Raw genomic sequence first — 26,511 nt, forward strand, 5'->3', positions numbered from 1 at the left:
AGATAGAGTAGACAGAGAGAAACTTTTTCCAAAGGGTGAGGGGTCTATAACCCGAGAGCACAAATTTAAGGTGATTGGCAAAAGAAACAGGCGACATGAGGAAAAACCTTTTTACACAGGAAGTAATTAGGATTTGGAACATTTTCAGATGGAACTACAATTTTTGTAAAGAGCTCTGACCTGTTAGAGATTACTTAATCCACTAATGAGGTATATAAACGAACTGTCGATCTACATTGGTTTATGTTTGAAAAGAATAGCAATTCATGATTTTCATAACATATCACTTGGGTTTTTTGAGTTTGTCTCTTGATTTATGAAATAGTGAGATTGGCATCTCTGGGAGAATGAAAGTAGAGTGTGTAAACCTGCTTCTGTGTTAGGAAATGTTTGTCTCAATATTTGGATAGACTGACTAATATGGTATAACAGGAGATGCTGTCCTGAAGGTTAGATGAGTTATTGTAGGACATGAAACCATCTCTTACTGAAAGCAGCACTCATTGTTGCTGGTGTTTTTCTGTTCCTGAACTGTTTCTGATCCAGAAAGGAGGTTTATGTCATAACTTCTCTTTGCTTTTTTCCCCTTCAGCACAACAGGAACAGCCTTGGACATGTGTAGAAAATGCGAAAGAGGGACGACTTTCCCGCAACGTTACAAGGTAAGGGATTCGTTACACGAACAGACCTGCAATACTGTGGCGGCACAGTGGCGCAGCCTCACAGCTCCAGCGACCCGGGTTCAATTCTGGGTACTGCCTGTGTGGAGTTTGCAAGTTCTCCTTGTGTCTGCGTGGGTTTCCTCCGGGTGCTCCGGTTTCCTCCCACATGCCAAAGACTTGCAGGTTGATAGGTTAATTGGCCATTATAAATTGCCCCTAGTATAGGTAGGTGGTAGGGAAATATAGGGACAGGTGGGGATGTGGTAGAAATATGGGATTAGTGTAGGATTAGTATAAATAGGTGGTTGATGGTCGGCACAGACTCGGTGGGCCGAAGGGCCTGTTTCAGTGCTGTATCTCTAAATTAAAACTAAACTAAGCTAAACTGTAGCGCGGCGGGTGGAAGGGGACCACGTGTCGACAGAGACAAGTTGAGCAATTTGACCAGAGATGAATCCTCAAAATATGGATTTTTTTAAAAATTGGAAATATTCAGGTTAACCAGATTCTGCAAGAGAAGGATGGGGTAACATTTTGTGTAGGAACCTCCATTTGAACAGATATGTCACTCCATCAGTCTGCACTCCTTTATTTGAATATAATCACAAACCCTTGATAGTATCCCCATTTTCAATCCTCCGAATGCCTCGTTGCCTCCTTCACCCTCTGTCCTCTTGCCATATGTAAACTATAGGGCAGGATTTTGTTCTGCTGTTAGAAGAGGGCGGCAAACAAAATGGCAGGGGGCGCCATTCCAGACATCGCCCGGGCCCCCTGCCATTTTGTCTGAGATGGGGAAGGCCATGGAAGGCCTTCTGTCCCGGCCAATCGAGGCCCCTATGTGGCTAATTAATGGCCATTTATGGGCATTTTCCCACCTCCACCTCAACTCTGTTGAAGGCAGAGGAGGGCCTGCTGCCACAGAATGACATTGCCAGGTACAGTCAGGTAAAGTGGGGTTGGGGACTCCCTACCTTGGGGGCAATCCAGGGCCCCTTTATTGCCATTCCCCACCCCCCTCACTCTCATTAACATCCCCATTCCCACCCTGTTACCAGGGTGTGCCTGAATGGCGCTGGTGACCTCACTTACCTCTCCCGGTGTAGTCTTCAATCTTCTACTCTGCAGGGCCTCCAGCAGTGACCACCACTCCCGGCGGTGTTGCCAGCCTTCTGATTGGATGGCAGTTCTGGAGGCGGGGGCTTGTCCCTTAAAGGGTCAGTGTTCCTGATGGTGGGCAGTTAATTGACTGCCTACCGTGAAATGACACCAGGGGTCTGACAGAGGGCCTTCTAGCCCGCTGCCAGGACCCCCCTCACTGGAATAAAATCCAGCCCATAGTTTCCCTTTATTTAAATTCTCATCCTCCATAACCTGCATCTCCCTATCTCTGGAATCTTCTCCAGCTCTGCAATCCTCAAAGATCTCTGTGCTCCTCCGATTCTTGTGTCTCATACAACTTCCAGTTACTTCACCTCAACATTGGTGGCTGTGCCTTCAGCTGCCTGGGCCTAATCCTGAATTCCCACAATAAACCCCTCCGCCTCTCTACTTCTCTCTCCTCCTTTAAGTTACTCCTTAAAACCTATCTCTTTGACCAAGGTTTTGGTCACCTGGCCTAATAGCTCCTTATCTGGTTTGCTGTCTAGAACAAAGAACAGTACAGCAAAGGAAAAGGCCATTCGGCCCTCCAAGCCTGCGCCGATCTTGATGCCTGACGAAACTAAAACCTTCTGCACTTAGATCATAAGAACTAGGAGCAGGAGTAGGCCGTCCGGCCCCTCGAGCCTGCTCCGTCATTCAATAAGATCATGGCTGATGTTTTCGTGGACTCAGATCCACTTCTGGGGTCCGTATCCCTCTATTCCCATCCTATTCATGTATTTGTCAAGATGCCTCTTAAATGTCTCTACCTGCTTCCACCACCTCCCCCGGCAACAAGTTCCAGGCACTCACCACCCTCTGTGTAAAGAACTTGCCTCACACATCCCCTCTAAACTTTGCCCCTCTCACCTTAAACCTATGTCCCCTAGTAACTGACTCTTCCACCCTGGGAAAAAGCTTCTGACTATCCACTCTGTCCATGCCGCTTATAACTTTGTAAACCTCTATCATGTCGCCCCTCCACCTCCGTCGTTCCAGTGAAAACAATCCGAGTTTATCCAACCTCTCCTCATAGCTAATGCCCTCCAGACCAGGCAACATCCTGGTAAACCTCTTCTGTACCCTCTCCAAAGCCTCCACGTCTTTCTGGTAGTGTGGCAACCAGAATTGCATGCAATATTCTAAGTGTGGCCTAACTAAAGTTCTGTACAGCTGCAACATGACTTGCCTATTTTTATACTCTATGCCCTGACCGATGAAGGCAAGCATGCCGTATGCCTTTTTGACTACCTTATCCACCTGCGTTGCCACTTTCGGTGACCTGTGGACCTGTACGCTCAGATCTCTCTGCCTGTCAATACTCCTAAGGGTTCTGCCATTTACTGTATACTTCCCACCTGCATTAGACCTTCCAAAATGCATTACCTCACATTTGTCCGGATTAAACTCCATCTGCCATTTCTCCGCCCAAGTCTCCAACTGATCTATATCCTGCTGTATCCTCTGACAATCCTCATCACTGTCCGCAACTCCACCAACCTTTGTGTCGTCCGCAAACTTACTAATCAGACCAGCTACATTTTCCTCCAAATCATTTATATATACTACAAACAGCAAAGGTCCCAGCACGGATCCCTGCGGAACACCACTAGTCACATCCCTCCATTCAGAAAAACATCCTTCCACTGCTACCCTCTGTCTTCTATGACCAAGCCAGTTCTGTATACATCTTGCCAGCTCCCCTCTGATCCCTTGTGACTTCACCTTTTGTATCAGTCTGCCATGAGGGACCTTGTCAAAGGCTTTACTGAAGTCCATATAGATAACATCCACTGCCCTTCCTTCATCAATCATCTTCGTCACTTCCTCAAAAAACTCAATCAAATTAGTGAGACATGACCTCCCCTTCACAAAACCATGCTGCCTCTCGCTAATAAGTACATTTGTTTCCAAATGGGAGTAAATCCTGTCCCAAAGAATCCTCTCTAATAATTTCTCTACCACTGACATAAGGTTCACCGGCCTATAATTTCCTGGATTATCCTTGCTACCCTTCTTAAGCAAAGGAACAACATTGGCTATTCTCCAGTCCTCTGGGACCTCACCTGTAAGCCAATGAGGATGCAAAGATTTCTGTCAAGGCCCCAGCAATTTCTTCCCTTGCCTCCCTCAGTATTCTGGGGTAGATCCCATCAGGCCCTGGGGACTTATCTACATTAATGCTTTGTAAGACACCCAACACCTCCTCCTTTTTGATAGTGAGATGACTGAGACTATCTACACTCCCTTCCCTAGGCTCATCATCCACTAAGTCCTTCTCCTTGGTGAATACTGATGCAAAGTACTCATTTAGTACCTCGCCCATTTCCTCTGGCTCCACACATAGATTCCCTTCTCTGTCCTTGAGTGGACTAACCCTTTCTCTGGTTACCCTCTTGCTCTTTATATACGTATAAAAAGCCTTGGGATTTTCCTTAATCCTGTTTGCCAATGACTTCTCATAACCCCTTTTAGCCCTCCTGACTCCTTGCTTAAGTTCCTTCCTACTGTTTTTATATTCCTCAAGGGATTCGGCTGTTCCTAGCCTTCCAGCCCTTACGAATGCTTCCTTTTTCTTTTTGACGAGGCTCACAATATGCTGCGTTATCCAAGGTTCCCGAAACTTACCAAACTTATCCTTCTTCCTCACAGGAACATGCTGGTCCTGGATTCTAATCAACTGACGTTTGAAAGACTCCCACATGTCAGATGTTGATTTACCCTCAAACAGCCGCCCCCAATCTAAATTCTTCAGTTCCTGCCTAATATTGTTATAATAATTAGCCTTCCCCAATTTAGCACCTTCTCCCGAGGACTACTCTTATCCTTATCCATAAGTCCCTTAAAACATATGGAATTATGGTCACTGTTCCCGCAGTGCTCTCCTACTGAAACTTCGACCACCTGGCCGGGCTCATTCCCCAATACCAGGTCCAGTACGGCCCCATCCCTAGTTGGACTATCTACGTATTGTTTCAAGAAGCCCTCTTGGATGCTCCTTACAAATTCTGCCCCATCCAAGCCCCTAGCACTAAGTGAGTCCCAGTCAATATAGGGGAAGTTAAAATCACCCACCACTACAACCCTGTTACCTTTACATCTTTCCAAAATCTGTCTACATATCTGCTCCTCTACCTCCCGCTGGCTGTTGGGAGGCCTGTAGTAAACCCCCAACATCGTGACTGCACCCTTCCTATTCCTGAGCTCCACCCATATTGCCTCACTGCATGACCCCTTCGAGGTGTCCTCCCGCAGTACAGCTGTGATATTCTCCTTAACCAGTAATGCAACTCCCCCACCCCTTTTACATCCCCCTCTATCCCGCCTGAAGCTTCTAAATCCTGGAACATTTAGCTGCCAATCCTGTCCTTCCCTCAACCAAGTCTCTGTAATAGCAACATCATAGTTCCAAGTACTAATCCAAGCTCTAAGTTCATCTGCCTTACCTGTTATACTTCTTGCATTGAAACAAATGCACTTCAGACCACCAGTCCCGCTGTGCTCTGCAACATCTCCCTGCCTGCTCTTCCTCTTAGTCTTACTGGCCTTATTTACTAGCTCCCCTTCATTTATTTCACTTGCTGTCCTACTGCTCTGGTTCCCACCCCCCTGCCACACCAGTTTAAACCCTCCCGAGTGACGCTAGCAAACCTCGCAGCCAGGAAATTTGTGCCCCTCCAGTTTAGATGCAACCCGTCCTTCTTGTACAGGTCCCATCTGTCCCTGAAGAGATCCCAATGGTCCAGATATCTGAAACCCTCCCTTCTACACCAGCTGTTCAGCCACGTGTTTAGCTGCACTCTCTTCCTATTTCTAGCCTCACTGGTACGTGGCACAGGGAGTAATCCCGAGATTACAACCCTAGAGGTCCTGTCTTTTAAGTTTCTACCTAACTCCCCCTGCAGGACCTCATCACTCTTCCTGCCTATGTCGTTGGTACAGATGTGTACCACAACCTCTGGCTGTTCACCCTCCCCCTTCAGAATGCCCCCTATCCGTTCAGAGACATCCTTGACCCTGGCACCAGGGAGGCAACATACCATCCTGGAGTCTCTTTCACGTCCACAGAAGCGCCTATCTGTGCCCCTGACTATAGAGTCCCCTATAACTATTGCTCTTCTGCGCTTTGTCCCTCCCTGCTGAACAACAGTGCCAGCCATGGTGCCACTGCTCTGGCTGCTGCTGTTTTCCCCTGATAGGCCATCCCCCCCAACAGTATCCAAAGCAGTATACTTGTTAGAGAGGGAGATAGCCACAGGGGATTCCTGCACTGACTGCCTGCCCCTTCTAGCGATACCCATCTATCTGCCTGCACCTTGGGTGTAACCACTTCTCTAAAACTCCTGTATGACATTTTCTGCCACCTGCATGCTCCTAAGTGCATCCAGTTGCCGCTCCAACCGATCCATGCGGTCTGTGAGGAGCTGCAACTGGGTACACTTCCTGCAGATGTAGTTGTCTGGAATGCTGGAAGCGTCACGGACCTCCCACATCTCACAGGTGAAGCACTTCACCCCTCTAACTGTCATTTCTAGCACTAATTAGTTAATTAATATAAAATAAATAAATACTTATTAAATCCTTACTAAATTGTTATAATTGTGTCTCATAATAGTAGGTGATTTTAACTTCCCTAATATTGACTGGGACTGCCTTCGTGCTAAGGGATCGGATGGGGAAGAATTTGTTAAGTGTGTCCAGGATAGTTTTCTGAAGCAGTATGTGGATGGCCCTACTGGAGATGGGGCTACACTCGACCTCCTCTTGGGAAATGAGGCTGGGCAGGTGGTTGATGTGTCAGTGGGGGAGCACTTTGGGACCAGTGACCATAACTCTATTAGCTTCAAGATAGTTATGGAAAAGGATAGGACTGGTCCTCAGGTTGAAGTCCTAAATTGGGGGAAGGCTGATTTCGATGGCATCAGACAGGAACTCTCAAAAGTTGAATGGGAGAGGCTGTTTACAGGTAAAGGGACGTCTGGCAAGTGGGAGGCTGAGAGGGGACATGATAGAGGTATGTAAAATTATGAGAGGCATAGATAGGGTAGATAGCCAGAGTCTGTTTCCCATGGCAGGGGTGACTAAAACTAGAGGGCATAGATTTAAGGTGCTAGGGAGGTGGTTTAACGGGGATCAAAGGGGTAAATTTTTTCACACAAAGAATAGTGGGTATCTGAAATGAGCTGCCAGAGGTGGTGGTGGAGACAGGAACAGTAGCAACATTTAAGATGCATCTGGACAGGTACTTGAATGAGAAAGGCATAGAGAGATATGGAATTAATGCAGGCAGGTGGGATTGGTATTGATAGGCATTATGGTCGGCATGGACGCGGTGGGCCGAAGGGCCTGTTTCTATGCTGTACGACCCTATGACTCTATAACACTCCTGTGCAGTGCCTTAGGTTGCTTTACAAAGTTAAAGGCACTATATGAATGCAAGTTGTTGTTTTACCACCGTGTTTTACACCAGGCTGGGGTATTCTGCAAATATCGCTATGCTGCAATAGTGTCCAGGTTGTGGGAGAATAGCACGCATATCTGCACCAGAGTTTGTGAAAGGAAAGAAAGATCATTAAACATAGGCTGGTATCAAATTGTGAAATGCTGGCTGGTCCATTTCTAAGAGATTTTCGCTATTACATTACAAAGTGGCTGATATTCTGCTGTGCTGATTTTTTTCATCAAATTACAGCATTGTCTTTGAAGAGCTATTTTGAATTCTCCTTATGCTTGTTTTTACTGATTTTATCTTGACTGTTGATGAACTCATCAAGCCACAAATGTCTTTGCTCTATCCCAAACGTGCACTCTAACCTTTTGAAATGACATATCCAGTTCCTACATCAAGCATCCTTATGGCTGCCTCCCAGAACAAGACTGCCTATTAGGGCCAAGTTCATGCCCATTAGGGTACAACAACAGCTTGCATTTATATAGCACTTTTAAGGTAGAAAAGACATTCCAAGGTGCTTTATAGAGACATTAGGGGAAAAAAATGAAGACCAAAGAAGTGATACTGGGAGAGGTGACCAAAGGTTTGGTCAAGGAGACTGGTTTTAAAAGGAGGAGAGTGAGGTGGAGATATAGCGGGGTTTCAGTAGAGAATTCTGGAACACAAGGACCAGAAAGCTGCCAATGGTGTGGTGAAGGGGTGGGTTGGAGGTTGCAGAAGAGGCTACAGTCAGAGGATTAGAGAGTTCATGAGTGTGGGTGGGAGTTGGTAGTTGCAGAGCTGGAATGGTTACAGAGAAAGGATGGAGCAAGGCCATTGAAGGGACGGTGATTTTAAATTGGAAACACTGGGGGAGAGAGAGCCAATATAGGTCAGAGGAGTGGGTGGAGTGAAAAGATGGAGGCTGGCCACAAGATTTTTAATCTTTTTGCAGAAAACTGACATTTTCAACAGACTAACTGGACCTTCAGTTCCCCAACAGTCACCAACCCACCTCTAACCACTCTTAGTTCACAAAGACGCGATTACTTTGGACCCAGTTGGGGACATTCTCTTCTCTCTTTCTCGCACATTGGTTACTGTGTTTCCTACATGACAACAGTGACTACATTTCAAAGGTGCTTCATTGTTTGTAAGTGTTCTGGGATGTTTTGAGATCATAAAAGGCACTATATAACTATATAAATGCAAGTCTTTTTTTTCCCTCTATCCCTCCAGTACAAGGTACTACTCTACTCCATCTTTCAACCCCCTCTATTTAATTCAAGAAGACACTCCTCTTTCTACCCCTCCCACCCTACTCGTCCAAACAGAAAGAGAGAACTTTAGGACTTTGATCTGCAGTGTGCACTGAGCATCCGTGTAAACTCGTGTTCTGTTTTTCTTCCCTTCCTCCCCACTCCAGTTCAAGTTTACACTCTCCTTCACCACCTCTCAGTTAGTAGAAAAGAAAGACAGATAATCAAGGGATTTCTCTCCAGTGTCCTGGCCAATATTTATCCCTTAACCAACATCATTAAAAAGCAGATGATCTGGTCATTGGCATGTCATGTAATGTAGGAAACACGGCAGCCATTTCCATACAAGTCCTATAGACAACAATGTGATAATGATCATCTGTTTTAGTGATGTTGGTTGAGAGGTACATATTGGCCAGGACACGAGGGAGAACTCCCCTGGTTGTCTTTGAAATAGTGCCATGGGATCTTTTATGTCCACCTGACAAAGCAGATGGGGCCTCAGTTTAACATTTCATCCAAAACACAGCACCATTGACAATGCAGCACTCCCTCAGTACTGCACTGCACCGTCAGCCTCAACTGTATGCTCAAGCCTCTGGAGTAAGACTTGAACCTTTTGTTTCAGAGGCAATAGTGCTGGCACTGAGCCTCTGCTAATCCATGATACTAAGTTGTATCTGGCCCATTGGATGAAACAGGTTCAACAGATGCATGAAAGGTGTCACAGACCTGAAACGTTAACTCTGCTTCTCTCTCCACAGATGCTACCTGACCTGCTGAGTAATTCTAGCACTTTCGTTTTTTTTATTTCAACGAATGCACTGATGTATTTCCTACTGTCATGGTTCCTGATGTTCTCATCAATTTTTTTTTTCAATGCTCTTCATTCTCCATCTGCAAAGGAAGAAAAGCCAGGGTGGCCCTGAGAAGTCAGCACGAATTGACACCCGGAGGCAAATTTAATTTCTGAATGCTTGCCCTCCATATTAGATCTTCTTGTGCTTGTGATGCAGGTTCAGAATGATGACGCTTTGTGTCACCATCTTTCACCCCAAAATATTTCTAGTTACTCGGGTCCCGTTTCTTTCCGCTGAGACTAAATGGAGCTTCACTGGTATGAGCTCAGTCCCTAGCTCTCTACATGCTATGTTCTTGTAACAGGATCTGTTTCAACTGCTGTTTTAAGACAGCGGATAAATGATTATTAATTTTACAGAAAGGGGACTCAGTTGTCATCGCACCAGGATATGTCTTGTCACGGACCAAAAGTAATGTTGCCGTTTCACTGTGTGATGAGTTCTTCAATCGGATTCACCCTCCCAAGCCATTTGTTTCAAGGTAACTTCACGCTTATAAACTATTGAATTACTTATTGGGAAGGGGAGGGAGGCACACAGAAAAAGCATGTGAACTGCAGGATTTTGATCTGTAACGTACTGAGAAAATATCTGAACTGTTGAGCTTGTCCATGACTCAGTCTAAACTTTCAACTTCAGCTGCTGTATCTCTGTCTAAACAATTCATATGGTGTAGTTTGTATATATCTGTCTCAGCTCAGTATTTGACTTGCTCCCTGTACTGTACAGCTTGCTATATCTGTCCCAGTCTCCCTGTACTGCACAGCTTGCTATAACGATCCCAGTCTCCCTGTACCATACAGCTTACTATAGCTGTACCTGTCTGCCTGTACTGTACAGCGTGTTATAACTGTACTTATCTGCCTGTAATGTACAACTTGCTATAACTGTCCCAGTCTCCCTGTACCGTACAGTTTGCTATATCTGTCTCAGACTCTCTGCACTCTAGTTTATTTCTGTCCCAGCCTCTCTCTACTGTACAGTTTGCCATTTCTCTTCCAGCCTCCCTGTACTGTACAGCTTGCTATATCTGCTCCAGACTCCTGTACTTGTATTTCTTGCTATCTGCATTAGTTAACATGGTGTTAAACCTCCTCTCTATTACGTAAGCCATATTTCACCTTTAATGTTTATGAAAGGAAAATCGTGTTTAACAAATTTATTAGAGTTTTTTGAGGATGTAACTAGTAGGGTAGATAAAGGGGAACCAGTAGATGTCGTATACTTGGATTTCCAAAAGGCATTCGATAAAGTGCCACACAAAAGGTTAATATGCAAGATAATGGCTCATGGAGTTGGGGGTAATATATTAGCATCGGGATAGAGGACTGATTAATGGATAGGAAGCAAAGAGAAGGGACAAACGGTATTTTGAAAGTGTCATGCTGTGACTAGTGAAGTGCTGCAAGGATCAGTGCTGCGGCCTCAGCTAATTACAATCTATAATGACTTAGACGAAGCGACAGAGAGTAATGTATCTAAGTTTGCTGACCATGCAAAGCTGGTGGAATTGTCAGCTGTGAGGAGGACAGAAAGAGGCTGCAAAGAGATATGGACAGGTTAAGTGAATGGGCAACAATGACTATAATGTAGAGGAGTGTGAGGTTATTCACTTTGTAGCAAGAATAGAAAAGCAGAATATTTTTTAAGAAGCGTGAAATGTTGATGTCCAGAGGGACTTGGGTGTACTGGTACAAGGAACACATAGTTAGCATGTAGGTACAGCGTGCAATTGGGAAGACAAATGGTATGTTGGCTTTTATTGCAAGGGGATTGATGTACAAGGATAAAGAGGTCTTGCTACAATTGTACAGGGCTTTGGTGAGACCACACCTGGAATACTGTGTGCAGTTTGGTCTCCATATTTAAGGAAAGATATACTTGCACTAGAGGCCATAAAGTGAGGTCATCTCATTGAAACATACAAGATACCGAGGAGGCTTGACAGGGTAGTCACTGAGATTGTTTCCCCTGGCTGGGGAATCTAGAACGGGGGGGCACAATCTCAGGGCTGAGGACCGAGATGAGGAGAAATTTCTTCAGTCGAAGGGCTGTGAATGCTCCATATGTTTAAGGCTGGGATAAACAGATTTTTGGTGTCTCAGGGAATCAAAGGATATGGGGAGCGGGCAGGAAAGTGAAGTTGAAGCCGAAGATCAGCCATGATCATATTGAATGGCGGAGCAGGCTCGATGGGCCATATGATCTACTCCTGCTGCTATTTCTTTTGTAGGTTTTTGAATCACGGTCCCTAGGATTCTGTGTAGGGACACAGGGTGCCTCAGATTTCTGTACTTGATGGTTTGCTAGCATGTTACTTCTGTTACTGTGAACTAAAAAAGAGAACCTCTATAGCTATGGCACTGTTCTCCTATGGGGAGCGGACGCTGCTTCTCTGAAGTGTGAACATGAATCAAGTCAATACTTGCATGCAAGGGAGACTGAAAATTACTTCTGCCTGTAAGCAATCATGGGCTCCATATACAAATTGTACCATTTAGAAAAAAAAATTTAATTGAGAGACTTCCGCATTGTTTAATCTGAGGGAGTGGATTATAATTGGGAAGCATCTGTGTGCAGCATATTAGAGTTTATAACTGGTACTCAGTCATTAATTCAGATTTTTATCTAATTTTTCAGGCCTGCATCAGAAAACCAGACGTGAGTGTTTGCAGTTGATGTGCATTTAGAACAAGTCATAATTCATTGAGTGACAGCATGCCAACTTAAACCCAGAGTTACAAGTTGAATTCATTCCTTTCTGCAACCTCTCTTTTCTACCAGATTCAGAAAATAGAACTAAAGGGGTTTCGGAAGCTTGGGTATGAAATTGGCTAAGGGATAGGAGGCTGAGAAAAGTGATGAACAGATGTTTCTCTGACTGGAGAGAAGTATGCAGTGGGTTTCCCCCAGGGACTGGTATTAAGACCATTGCTATTTTTTGTTATATAGCAATGACCTGGACTTGAGTACAGTTTGCGGATAATACAAAACTTAGCAAAAATAGTAAGCATGACTGTATCAGACTTCAGGGGGATATAGACAGACTGATGAAATGGGCAGATGCAGTTCAATGCAGAAAAGTGTGAAGTGATGCAACATGAAGAGACAGTATAATCTAAATGGTTCTATTTTGAGGGGAGCGCAAGAACAGGGGTACTTGGGGGTGCATATTCACAAATCTTTGAAGGTGGCAGGGCAAGTTGATAAGGTTAAGAAAGCATTTGGGACACTTGGTGTTTTAAGGGTCAATGAATATAAAAACAAGGAATTCTTGCTAAACCTTTATAAATCTCTGGTTAGGCTTCAGCTGGAGTACTGTGTCCAATTCTGGGAAAATGCTTTAGGAACAGTGTCAAGGCCCTGGAGAGTTACAGAGGAGGTTTACCAGGATGGTACCAGGGTTGAGGGAGTTCAGTTATGAGGAGGGATTGGAGAAGCTGGTATTTTTCCTCCGAGGATAGAAGGTACAGGAAAGACCTAATATGGGTATTCAAAATTATGAAAGGTCTTGATAGAACAATTAGGGAGAAACTATTTTCTCTGACAAGTAGGTTGGTAATTAGAGTGTTCAGAATTAAAATAATTCACAAAAGAACTAGAGGGGAAAGGAGTAGAAATTTCTTTAGAGGATTATTAAGATCTGGGATGCACTACATGAAAGAGTGGTGGAATCAGATTCCACAGGAACTTTTAAAAGGCAGTTAGACATGTACTTGAAGAGGATTAATTTGCAGGGTTATGGGGAAAAAGCTGGTGTGGGACTAAATTGGACAACTCTTAAAATCCAACTGGCACTTCTGTAAGATTCTATGATTCTTGCTCTTTCCCTACTCCCACAAAAAGGACTGACTATTTCCTAAGCTGACGACACCCAGCTTTACCTCACCATCACCCCTCTTGACCATTCGCTGCCTCTGTGTCGTCAGACTGTTTGTCTGATGTCCAGCCCTGGCTGTGCATTCAGTTGTTTAAGCCCCGAGTTCTGGAACTCCTTCCCTAAACCTCTCTGTGTCTCCTCCTTTTAAGATGCTCCTTACAACAGATCTCTTTGACCAAACTGTCCTAATGTCTCCTTCTAAGTCTCAGTGTCAATGTACCCTGCTGTGAAGCAGCTTGGGAGTTTTTCCAAATTAATAAGGAGCTACATAAATGCAAGTGTTGTTTCCAATAGATTAAGAATGGGAACCCTGGCAGACTTTGTCCTCTCCAATGCAAGGCCAATTTTGGCTTTGGCTGGAATCAGCTTACTCAGCATAGACCAGGGATTGAACCTGTTGCCTTGTCTGACTCAGCTTCACAATCACTTAACCTGCTGAACCACTGGGCTCTTTGCTCCGTATTCCTTTTTACCTTATCTTTTCTTTCTTCTGCCATGTTCTATACATCAGTGTGGTCAAGGTGAAACCCATCTGAACAGTTGCGTGTCCTGCCGGGACACATTCGGGAGTTGGGGGGCGGGGGAGAGGAGACGTGAATGGCCTTGCCCTGTTCCCATGTTCAGCTCAGTTTCCATTTGGACCTTAAATTTCTGATCCAAACCATCTTGAAATCTACAGTCTTGATCAAATGTGACAACTCAGCAAATGTTTGAATCTTGTGCTTTCCAGAGAGCAGCTGGTGACAGACCTGCAAAAGCAGATCACTCAGCTGGTGCATCTACTGGAGGAGGAGAGCGTCAAGCAAATGACCATAGTAAACAGGGTGAGTTAAAGAGCTACCTGCCTTTAGGGGATCATTAGGGTAAGACTTTTTTTTTGTGTCCGAGTTTTTGCACTTCAGTGGAAGGGCTCATGGTTTTGGAGAGTGGAATATTTATTGTGTTGTACCTGGTATTCGGTCCAAGATGTGGATTGTGATTACTCAGCTCATCTTTTCAAGCACTTCTGTCAACTGGTAAAAGTAACAGTCATTGTGCCTTATCCATGGGAAGGGATCATAGCTAGACCCAAAGAAATATAGACTGAGTGAGCGTTTGGCCTAGTGATTGAATTCCCACCTCTGAGTCAGGAAGTGCAGTGTTCAAACTCTGAATTCTAGGCAGTCCAGGCAAGTAGGGAGTGAATCTTCAGCTTGGAATGCTAGGGTGACGTGCAGTGGGATACTCATGTTTGGTGGGTGTGAATGACGCCCCCCTCATATGGGTTATGGACCCCTCATGCCATATAGGACTTAACTACACTTTGTCTAGTTACGGACAAGGAAGGAGCATTCATGTCATGGCCTGCCAGACTGTTAATCAGCCTGCAAATCCTTCCACTGCTTCATGCTATTCACAGAGTGTGAAGATACAAAAGCAACAATTACAGAACAGTATGTTCTCTGTCAACAGTACCAAAGCTGATGGAGACCACAATGAAAGAGAATCTGTTGCATTATCTGATACCTGGTTACTATTTGGCATCCTGAATAAATTCGTATAAAAACAGGATAAACGTAGTGGTTAGGATGTGGAATTTGCCACCACAGGTTGAGGAGAAAAACATAGATGTATTTAAAGGGAAGCTAGATAAGTACATGAGGGAGAAAGGAATAGAAGGGTATGCTAACAGGGTGAAATGAAGTAGGGTGGGTGGAGGCTTACATGGAGCATCAACACCAGAATAGACCTGTTGGACTGAAAGGCCTGTTCCTGTACTGCAATTCTACATAAACTTCAATCTGTACTTACCCATTCAACTCAACTTGTTCCTAACCAGATATCCAGATTTATTTTAAAAGGTGTCATCAAAAGATTATATTCATTCACTGTGAGAGTTAATAACCTTATGTCCCTCAAACTTTGCTTCCTGACAATCAACAGAAATGAATATGAAACCACTTTTTGAAACGTTGTGTGGTGTGATATATATTTGTGCTGTGAATGCTGCTGGGACATGAAGTACTCGGAAGGTTAATGCATGTTCAAGAGATAGCACCTCACTGTAAATGTTATTGGTTCCAGTTTCAGAGTGAGGGCAAGGAGACAAACTTGATGATGCAGAGAAAGCATGAAGAAGAGCAGAGGTAGGACTATGAAAAACTGTGGGGTTAAAGAGAAGGTAGCGATTTTGATTTTTTAAAAAGCAAACAATGCAATGGAGATCTATTGTTGGGAATGGAAGGTGTGTGGGAAGTTATGTGCTGTACCTAACTTAGAAGTGTTAACTGGGGGCTGGAATAAGAGGATACCTTGGCTTGTCCAGTCTTCAATCTGGCCTGTGTTGTATCTACCATGTCAATATGCTCAAAGGTCTAGTCTAATGCTTTCCTTCTTTAAGTTCAAAAGCAGCTGAAGACTATTGCTTGCAACACGTGTAATTGCCTTTCAAAGCTGGAGTGGGACTTGCCTTGGTGAGTTGGCAGTCCTGAAATCAAAAACATGTCATGGTTTCTGAGTGCAGTGTTGGGGAGCTCAGTGAAAAGGGTTAAGGGGCTAGTTCTTTATAATATAGGTTATTTTATTTCAGAAAAGTTATGGAGACCAATGCACTTGAAATCGAGGAACTGCATAACAACTATGGAGAGATGATGGAGGAACAGAAGCAGAAAGCAGAAAAGGAACTCTGTAGGTCCAATTCACGCTGCTCAACAAAACAGCATTATATGGAGTGGATTCATTAAGTATTCCTTCATTTCTGGTGTTTAACCTTCTTTCAAAGTTAAAAAAAAAAATCACATACTGAAATTTTACCTTTAATCTTAAAAGGGCAACCGATCCTAATTTGGAACAGCTGCTTCTTTTGCTAGTTATTTTATTTACTCCTTTAATTATTGTCAGTGTCCTTAGTTAGCTCAATGTCTATTCAGAATGTGTGTGCTTTTAATTGGGTCATCTGGGTTGCCATGACACTTTCTGTATAAGATTTGAGAATACTTTGTACCTGTGCGGATCAAGGCACACTGTTGTACATTTTCCGCTGATGACTTCAGCAGTAGCAGTAAGTTTGCCTCTCTACTGCTGTAGAACAGTTTATGTTGGTGCCAGGAAGGGTTTGTGTACATCTTCATGAGAAATTTTAATAAACACCATATATCTGCCCTCCTGCACTGATTACCATCCACACTGAAGTAAGATGTCTTCATGAACAAAGTCGTCGTGTGAAAAAATTGAGACTTACAGTGGACTAATGGATTAATCCAATCACTGACTGCCTTGTATGTGTGCTATCTATACCTGAACCTGTCTAATATATGGTAAATGGGGGTATCAGGATTGGTCTAATATATGGTTCATTGGGTACCTGAACTAACCTGGTCTGTGACCTAGAGTGAAAAAAAAAATCCTCTCTCCTTTTGTTTCATAGCTGAGCTGACGATTCAGTTTGACAATGTGCAGGCTGCATTTGTATCCTACAAGGTAAGGTGTTAACCTCGGGTTAACATGTTATAGCAGTGACAAACAACATGTGAATTTATAGCACATCATCAAATTGAAATGTCTCAGTGCTACAGACAATAAATTACTTTTGAGGTGCAGCATAAGAATATAATAGGAGCGGGAGTAGACCATTTGGTATATATGTGTGAGATATATATATATATGTATATTATATACACACAGAAATATATATATCAGCGTACATGCCAACTAACAATTTCTCAATCAAATTCAGTCTCACTTGCGATGTCATGAGAAGGCTCCTAAATCTTGGGACTTTTCTACTGCTGACATTTGCTCGGGATCTGGGTTGGGACTGCGGCGCTGACTCTGACTGCTGATTGGTGACCTAGTTACAGAGAGCAAGCTCTGGAAGGCCCTGAAGCTGCCACTGACTTTTATTATTGCGTTCAGCCCCCAACTGCTTCCCACAAAACTAAACTTACCACTTTTGAAGAGGTAGTGTCCCATGGGGGAAAGAACATAAGAACTAGGAGGAGTAGAAAATTCAACCCCTTGAGCCTGCTCCACCATTCAATACGATCATGGCTGATCTCATCTCGGCCTCAACTCCACAACCCTTCAACCCATTACTAATTAAAAATCTGTCTATCTCCTCCTTAAATTTACTCAATGTCCCGGCATCCACCGCACTCTGGGCTAGTGAATTCCACAGATTCACAACCCTTTGAGAGAAGTAATTTCTCCTCATCCCCGTTTTAAATCTGCTACCCCTTATCCTAAAACTATGACCTCTCGTTCTAGATTGCCCCACAAGAGGAAACATCCTCTCTACATCTACTTTGTCAATCCTCTTAATCATCTTATATACCTCAATTAGATCTCCTCTCATTCTTCTAAACTCGAGAGAGTAAAGGCCTAAACTGCTCAATCTCTCTTCATAAGACAAACCCCTCATCCCTGGAATCAATCTAGTGAACCTCCTCTGAACTGCCTCCAATGCAATTACATCCCTCCTCAAGTAAGGGGACTAAAACTGTACGCAATACTCCAGGTGCAGTCTTGTACAGTTGCAGCAACACTTCCCTACTTTCATACTCTATTCCTTTAGCAATAAATGCCAAAATTCCATTTGCCTTTCTTATTACCTGCTGTACCTGCATACTAGTTTTCTGCGATTCATGCACGAGGACACCCAGATCCTTCTGCACCGAAGCACTCTGAAGTTTCTCTCCATTTAGATAATAATTTGCCTTTTTATTCTTCCGACCAAAATGGATAACCTCACACTTATCCACGTTAAACTCCATCTGCCAAATTTTGGCCCATTTCACCTAACCTATCCATATCCATTTGTAAATTTCTTATTTCTTTATTGCAACTTACTATCCCACCTATTTTAGTGTCATCTGCAAATTTGGCTATAGTATCTTCTATCTCTGCATCCAAGTCAGTAATATAGATTGTAAATAGTTGGGGCCCGAGGACTGAACCCTGTGGCACCCCACTAGTTACATCTTGCCAAACAGAAAAGGACCCATTTATCCCGACACTCTGATTTCTGTTGGTTAGCCAATCATCTATCCAAGCTAATAAATTTCCCCTAACCCCATGTCATCTTACCTTGTGTATTAACCTTTTGTGCGGCACCTTATCAAATGCCTTCTGGAAGTCCAGATATACTACATCTACAGGATCCCCATTATCCACTTTGCTTGTTACATCTTCGAAGAACTCCAGCAAATTAGTCAAACACGATTTACCCTTCATAAAACCATGCTGACTCTGATGGATTGCGTTTTGACTTTCTAAAAGTCCTGTTATTACTTCCTTAATAATGGATTCAAACAATTTCCCAACGACAGATCTAATGCAGGTAGTAAGTAACAGTAAATGGCAGAACCCTTAGGAGTATTGAAAGGCAGAGAGATCTGAGCGTACAGGTCCACAGGTCACTGAAAGTGGCAACGCAGGTGGATAAGGTAGTCAAGAAGGCATACAACATGCTTGTCTTCATCGGTCGGGGCACAGAGTATAAAAATTGGCAAGTCATGCTGCAGCTGTACAGAACTTTTGTTAGGCCACACTTAGAATATTGCGTGTAATTCTGGTCACCACACTACCAGAAGGACGTGGAGGCTTTGGAGAGGGTACAGAAGAGGTTTACCAGGATGTTGCCTGGTCTGGAGGGCATTAGCTATGAGGAGAGGTTGGATAAACTCGGATTGTTTTCACTGGAACAACGGAGGTGGAGGGGTGGCATGATAGAGGACATAGATTTAAGGGGCAAAGTTTAGAGGGGATGTGCGAGGCAAGTTCTTTACACAGAGGGTGGTGAGTGCCTGGAACTTACTGCCGGGGGAGGTGATGGAAGCAGGTACGATAGTGACGTTTAAGAGACATCTTGACAAATACATGAATAGGATGGGAATGGAGGGATATGGTCCCCGGAAGTGCAGAAGGTTTTAGTTTAGGCAGGCATCAAGATTGGTGCAGGCTTGGAGGGCCGAATGGCCTGTTTTTTGACAGATGTTAAACTAACTGGTCTATAGTTTCCTACTTACTGCCTCCCTCCCTTTTTGAATATTGGGCGCTCAATTAGCATTTTTCCAATCCACTGGAACCTTCCCCGCATCCAGGGAATTTTGGATTATAACCAATAGATCCACTATCGCCACTGCCGCTTCCTTTAAGACCCTAGGATGTAGGCCATCAGGCCCTGGGGACTTGTCTGCCTTCAATCCCAATAGTTTGTTCAGTACTTTTTCCCTAGTGCTGATTGTTCTAAGTTCCTCCCTTTCTATAACCTCTGCATTATCTGTTACTATAGGGATGGTACTAATGGCACCATGAAAACTGAGGCAAAATACTGATTTAGTGTCTCCGCCATTTCTGTGTTCCCCACTATTAACTCCCCAGTCACATCCTCCAAGGGACCAACATTCACTTTAGCTACTCTCTTCCCTTTTATATACTTATAGAAGCTTTTGCTATACGTTTTTATATTTTGCACTAGTTTTCTTTCATAATTTATCTTTGCTCTTTTTATTACTTTTTTAGTAATCCTTTGTTGATTTTTTAAAAGTTTCCCAATCTTCCAGCCTGCCACTGGCCTTTGTAATATGGTATGCCTGAATTTTTGTCTTTGTTATCCTTAACTTCCTTGCTTAGCCATGGATTTTTCCCCCCTCTTACAATCTTTCTTCCTCTCAGGAATATGTTTTAGTTGGTAGAAATTGAATATCTCTTGAAACATCTGCCACTGCTTATCAACAGTCCTACCTTTTATTCTTCCTGCCCAGTCCACTAGGGCCAAATCTGTCCTCATGCCTATGTAATTACTTATGTTTAACTCCAGAACGCTAGTGTGGGACTCCAGTTTCATGCCCTCAAACTGAATTTGAAATTCTAGCATGCTATGATCACTCTTCCCTAGAGGATCCTTAACTATGAGATCATTAATTAATCCCACCTCATTACATAATACCAAATCTAGAATAGCCTGCTCCCTGGTTGGCTCCTCAACATATTGCTCCAAAAAACAATCTCTAATACATTGAACGAACTCTCCCTCGAGGCTACCCTTGCCAATTTGATTAATCCAGTCTATATGCATATTAAAATCACCCATGATTATTGCCATACCTTTCTTACAAGCCCCCAGTATTTCCTGGTTTATACTGTGCCCCACTGCAGAACTACTGCTTGGGGACCTATAGATTACTCCCACTGGAATTTCTTTCTCTTGCAATTTCTTATTTCCGCCCAGATTGATTCTATGTCTTGATCTCCAGTGCCTATACAATTTCTCACTACAGCACTGATCTCTTCCTTTACTAACAAATCTACACCACCTCCTTTTCCTTCCTGCCTTTCCTTCCGAAATACTGAATACCCTTGGATATTCAATTCCCAAACCTGGTTTCCCTGCAACCACGTCTCAGTAATCACCACTAAGTCATGCCCATTTGTCTCTATTTGCATTTTTAACTCATTTATTTTATTCCGAATGCTTCGTGTATTCAGATACAAAGCCTTTAAGTTTGTTCTATTATCAAGTTTCCCTACTCTTGTACGATTCCTTGGTGCAATATGACATTCACACGTTCTGTCCCTACCTTTTATTTTCTGGTAACAATCATCCTCATCATTAACCTGCACTCCTACCTTCTCCTTTAACTTCCTAATTTTCCATGCAACTGAACCCTCCCCCCACCCCCATCTATTTATTTTAAAGCCCTATCTACAGCCTTAGTTATGCGATTCGCCAGGACTCTGGTCCCAGCATGATTCAGGTGGAGCCCGTCCCATCGGAACAGCTCCCTCCTTCCCCAGTACTGGTGCCAATGCCCCATGAATTCGAACCCATTTCTCCCACACCAATCTTTGAGCCATGCATTTACCTCTTTAATCTTATTGACCCTGTGCCAATTAGCTCATGGCTCAGGTAGTAATCCTGAGATTACCACCTTTTTGGTTCTGCTTTTTAACTTTAGCCACTAGCTGCTCATATTCCCTCAGCAGAACCTCTATCCTCGTTCTACCTACGTTGGTATCGTTGGTATCTACGTGAACACGACAACTGGATCTTTCCCCTCCCACTCCAAGTTCCTCTGCAGCCCAGATGAGAGATCCTGAACCCTGACACCAGGTAGGCAACACAGCCTTTGGGACTCTCGATCCTGGCCACAGAGAACAGTGTCTCTGCCCCTAACTATACTATCCCCAATTATGACTACATTTATCTTTTCTCCCCCCACTTGAATGGCTCCCTGTACCACAGTGCTATGGTCAGTTTGCTCATCCTCCCTACAGTCCCTGCTTTCGTCCACACAAGGAGCAAGAATCTCAAACCTATTGGACAAGCAAAAGGGCTGAGGTTCCTGAAACACTCCCTCCTGGAACCCTCTACCTGCCTCATTCATAGTCGCACCCTCCTGTCCCTGACCACTGGCCAAAGTCAAGGTAGTTTAATCTAAGGGGTGTGACTGTCTCCTGAAACACAGCGTCCAGGTAACTCTCCCCTCCCTGATGTGTCGCAGTGTCCGAAGCTCAGACTCCAGCTTATCAACTCTGAGCCGGAGTTCCTCGAGCAGCCAACACTTGCTACAGATGTGGTCATTAGGAACCACAATGGGGTCCACCAGCTCCCACATCATGCAGGTACAACACATCGCCTGGCCCCGCATCTCCTTTATTTTATTTTATTTATAGATACAGCACTGAAACAGGCCCTTCGGCCCACCGAGTGTGTGTCGGCCAACAACCACCCATTTATACTAACCCTACAGTAATCCCATATTCCCTGCCACCTACCTACACAAGAGGCAATTTACCAATCAACCTGCAAGTCTTTGGCTGTGGGAGGAAACCGGAGCACCCGGCAAAAACCCACGCAGTCACAGGGAGAACTTGCAAACTCCGCACAGGCAGTATCCAGAATCGAACCCGGGTCGCTGGAGCTGTGAGGCTGCGGTGCTAACCACTGTGCCACCCCAAATCTAATTTAATTAGATTTAAATTTGTTTTTTAAATTTCCGACTGGTCTTTAGTTTTTAATCTGTAAAATATTTCTCCTGTTCACCTTTAATCGGAAATCAACTTAGAATAGGTAATTCAACTAGCAGTTACTTACTAACCAATGAATTTACGGTTTTCCTGTGATGTCACTGCTTTTTTTCTCTCTGTTTTTACTCCCTTAAAATACGCTCTCTGGAGACGAGGAACTGGAGCACTACTGCAGCCTCTCTCTCAGCTCAGCACTACAGAAGCCCTAGGGTGTTGACTTAAACCTTGGCCTAATTTTCAAATTCCGCCTCTAAGACCAAGTTTCTTACTGTTTTTTTTACTTCATTCCATTATTGATGGCCTTCGTTAGCTACTATTGTCCAGCCCTCTCTATTCAGTTCTCTCCACCTTCTCTGCTTTAAAAAAGACCCTAAAATCCTTTTCTTCTATTGGGCCTTTCATTTTCCCTTCTGCTTAGCATCTACTTTTGCCCTCTTACACTTTGAGATGTGCCCCTGCATGAGTAGAATAGAATTGCAAATTGTTGTCTATGGGTACTAAAACAGCAGCACAACTGTACTGTTCACTAGGTATCTATTGTTTTACATGATCATTTGTTATATTAAATTATTTCAAGATAATTGCTAATGAAAGTAATGATTGATAGATAATTGAAATAATTCATGGTTGGGGTATCACAATTGTGTGGGAACGGCTGGATGGACCAGAGCATCTTTACCTGTCAGTAATCGTTAATGTAACAGCCACTATCATATTTTGCACAACTCAAATTTTGGAAATGTTAATAGTTACTCCACTGTAAATAAATGTATTTTTAATGTATTAAACTGGGTTATGTGGGTTAAGTTTCATCCTATAAAAGAGGCAGCTGTTTCAATCAATAGTGATTGTGCTGGGAGGGTGGATCTTTTAACATGTGCAGGGATGAAGTAGGATTTTTTGGAAAGAATTTTAGAAAGCATTTTTGAGATTCAGTAATACGGTTTTTGTAAATAACTCTGACCTGTTAGGGGTTAAATAAGCCACTATTGAGGTTTATAAATCAACTGTCAATCTATATTGGTTTGTGTTTGAAAAAAAACCTCATGGTTTTCATATCAAATTTCTTGATTTTTGTCTCTTGATTTATTAAATGGCGGGGTTCGCATGTCTGCCGCAGTGACTATTATGTAGGTAGCTATTCTGCACGAATAATGTCCCATCAATAGAATTGAGACGAGTGACTATTTAGTCTGTTTTCAGAGAGGTAGAGAATATTAGGGAGGGAATGTCAGAAGACACAGCAGCCAATGGTGCAGCAAAGGGAAAATGGGATGCACAGGATTGGAAAACGTGGGAAGGACGATCAGCCTGGAGAAAGGTAGGGGGAGTAGGACCATAGAGGGATATGAAGACAAGGATGATGATTTTAAATTTACCATCCTCCTTGAACAGACAGATGAAGCCTCAGTGCAACATTTCATCCACAAGGTGACACAGGGATGCAGTAGAGTATTCCCCAGATGTTTGCTGGTGATTGCACAATGCCCAGTTCCATTCGCAATTCATCAGATACTGAAGCAGTCCTTGTTTGCAAGCAGCAAGGCCTGAACAATATCCAGCCTTAGGCTGATAAGTAGTGAGAAACGTTCATGCTGCCCAAATGCCATGCAATGGCCATCGCCAACAAGAAAGTCTAACCACTTCGCCTTGACATTCAACAATATCATCATCAAGTCCTCCACCATCAACATCCTAGAGGTTACCATTGACCAGAAACATAAATGTACTGTGGCTATATGAACAGCTGGGTATTCTGTGGCGAGTGACTCATCTTCTGGCTCCCCAAAGCACAAGTCAGGAGCATGATGGAATACTTTCCACTTGCCTAGATCAGTGCAACTCCAACAATACACAAGAAGCTCGACACCATCCAGCACAAAGCAATACAACTGATTGGCACTCCCTCCACCACTGGCACTGCATGGCTGGAGTGTGTACCATCTACAAGATGCATTGCAGCAATTCACCAGTGCTGTTCAACAGGACCTTACAAAGCCAAAACGTCTACCACCTAGGAGAGGGCAGGAGCTGCATGGCAACATCACCACCATCTAGTTCCCCTCCAAGCCACATACTATCCTGACTTGGACATATATTGCCATTCCTTCATCATCACTAGGTCAAAGTCCTGGAACTCCCTTCCCCAACTGCACTGTGGGTGTACCTTCACATTATGGACTACAGCGGTTCAAGAAAGTGGCTCACCACCACCTTTTGAGGGCAATTAGTAATTGGCAATAAATCCTGGCCTTGCCAGTGACACCCACATCCTGTGAATGAATAAATTTTTTTAAAAGGCCATTCAGCCCCTCAAGCCTGTTCCACCATTCAATTAGATCATAGCTGATCTGTACCTTTACTCCATAACCCTCAATACCCTTACATAACAAATAGCTATCAATCTCAGTTCCTCTAACCCCCAGCATCAACAGCTTATTGGTGGAGGCTGTGTGGAGAGACAGCATGTCCTCCTGTAGATTTTCCCGACTCGGTGTCACAAAAGTTCCAGATCAGGCTGATGGATTTCCAGAGACAAATTGTTTATTTGTCACAAGTCAGTTCTCTGGTACAGAATTTCATCTGAAGACCTTATGATAGGTACTCCACTCCTCCATTGTTTTGCTAATCTAGCGATTGTAGTCTCTCTGATCTCTACAAGATTAACTGTGAGAAAGGGAATAAAGAAATATTTAGCACCTTTCATGACCTCAGGACGTCCTAAAATGCTTTATAGCCAATTAAGTAATTTTAAAGTGTTAGAATGTAGGAAATGTGGCAGCCAATTTTGCTCACAGCCAGCTCCCACAAACAAATATGTGGCATTGACCAGATAATCTGTTTTTAGATATTGGTCGAGTGATGAATGTTGACCAAGACGCTGGGGAGAATGCCCCTGCTGTGTTTTTTGAAATAGTGATGCAGGATCTTTAACAATTGCCTGAGAGGATAGACAGGGGTCTTGGTTAAACATCTCATCCAAAGGATGGCACTACCGACAGTGCAAAACTCCTTCAGTTCTGCATTGGGGGTGTCAGCCTAGATTTTGCGTTAAAATCCCTGGAGTGGGGCTCAAAAGAACAACCCTCTGACTCGGAGGTGAGAATGTTACTCATTAAGAGTGGATATGATTTTATTGTGCGGTATTCGGTATTACATGTACTTCAATAGTATGCAGGATAGACTAGTTAAAATGTTACCATAATTTATCAAATACTGATCATTGACACAAGGCTAAAGAATATAAAAGTACTGCTTGTCTGAGGTTTGGTGATGACAACACCTTATGATCACTCGAGAGTGGTAATTCCATGTAAAATAGCTGGAAAATGTCATTCAGAAGTACAGATGTCTCTAGTAAGATATCTATGCTTTTGAGTAAAACTTCCATGAAAAAGGCACAAATGAAACTTCACATGGAACACGAGGCAATTAATTTTGGGAAATCCGCTAATCTACACTTTATCCAGTCAGGACATTATTGTTTCCCCTTCACAAAACCTGATGTTTCTCAGATGTTAGGCATCAGGTGATAAGAATCAGAGAGGAAAAAAAATAAAGACTTCCATACTCTGTTTAAGTCACTACATTGTGAGGCGAGCCTCCACCTGAACCCCTAACAATTTCTTTGTACATGCATTTCTTTTAGTAAAACAATCCACCACTTGAAGGACTACAGGGATTGAGTGGGGCAGTGGGACTGACCAGATTGCTCCGCATAGAGCCAGCATGGACTCAATGGGCCGACTGGCCTCCTTCTGTGTTGTAAATGACTTTCTGACTCTATTTAATTTTAGAGATTTCACTTCTCTGAGAACCAGATGCCTATCCATGTGAGATACCTAAGCACTATCTAATAAGTTTACTTGCTAGTATCAATCCGGGAATCCCTAAATTGAATTTTGTCAACCTTTTGTACAGTTTGTTAAAAGTCCATTCTAGTCATTCCATGAAAGAATATGTTTGCTTTTTGAAATTATTAAATTCTGATTAGGCCTCATAGGCACTTAATTGATCATCCAGGAATTCAATTAGGAAGTCCAAACCTCCTTCACTATTCAACTGACTGATATCCATTTCTTAAAATACTTTACTTCTGATTTTACTTCTTGCAGGAAGTGACAATGCCAAGGCCATACCTAGTTTGCTCTTTGGTAGAGTAGTAACCTGTATCCATATTTCTTCCACTGGTCATATGGTTCAGGCTCCAAAAACATCAGAGAGTAAAGGCCGGCTCAGGTCTGCAAATGAAACCCGACCCGAGCCC

General features: G+C 43.5%; 1 protein-coding gene across 2 annotated transcripts in view; it reads left to right on the plus strand.

Moving 5' to 3' along the window:
* Positions 1-26,511, plus strand: part of LOC137371785 (flagellum-associated coiled-coil domain-containing protein 1-like) — a 71,588-nt gene that overhangs the window by 25,849 nt on the left and 19,228 nt on the right. For both annotated transcript variants that reach the window (XM_068034656.1, XM_068034657.1), the window contains exons 2-8: positions 593-662; positions 9,715-9,836; positions 11,996-12,016; positions 13,966-14,059; positions 15,300-15,361; positions 15,805-15,902; positions 16,642-16,694. In XM_068034656.1, coding sequence (XP_067890757.1) covers positions 615-662; positions 9,715-9,836; positions 11,996-12,016; positions 13,966-14,059; positions 15,300-15,361; positions 15,805-15,902; positions 16,642-16,694 — 498 coding nt within the window. In that variant the 5' untranslated portion in view covers positions 593-614. The remainder of the gene's footprint in view (positions 1-592; positions 663-9,714; positions 9,837-11,995; positions 12,017-13,965; positions 14,060-15,299; positions 15,362-15,804; positions 15,903-16,641; positions 16,695-26,511) is intronic.

This window comes from Heterodontus francisci, chromosome 7, assembly GCF_036365525.1.
Source record: "Heterodontus francisci isolate sHetFra1 chromosome 7, sHetFra1.hap1, whole genome shotgun sequence".
NCBI classification, from domain to species: domain Eukaryota; kingdom Metazoa; phylum Chordata; class Chondrichthyes; order Heterodontiformes; family Heterodontidae; genus Heterodontus; species Heterodontus francisci.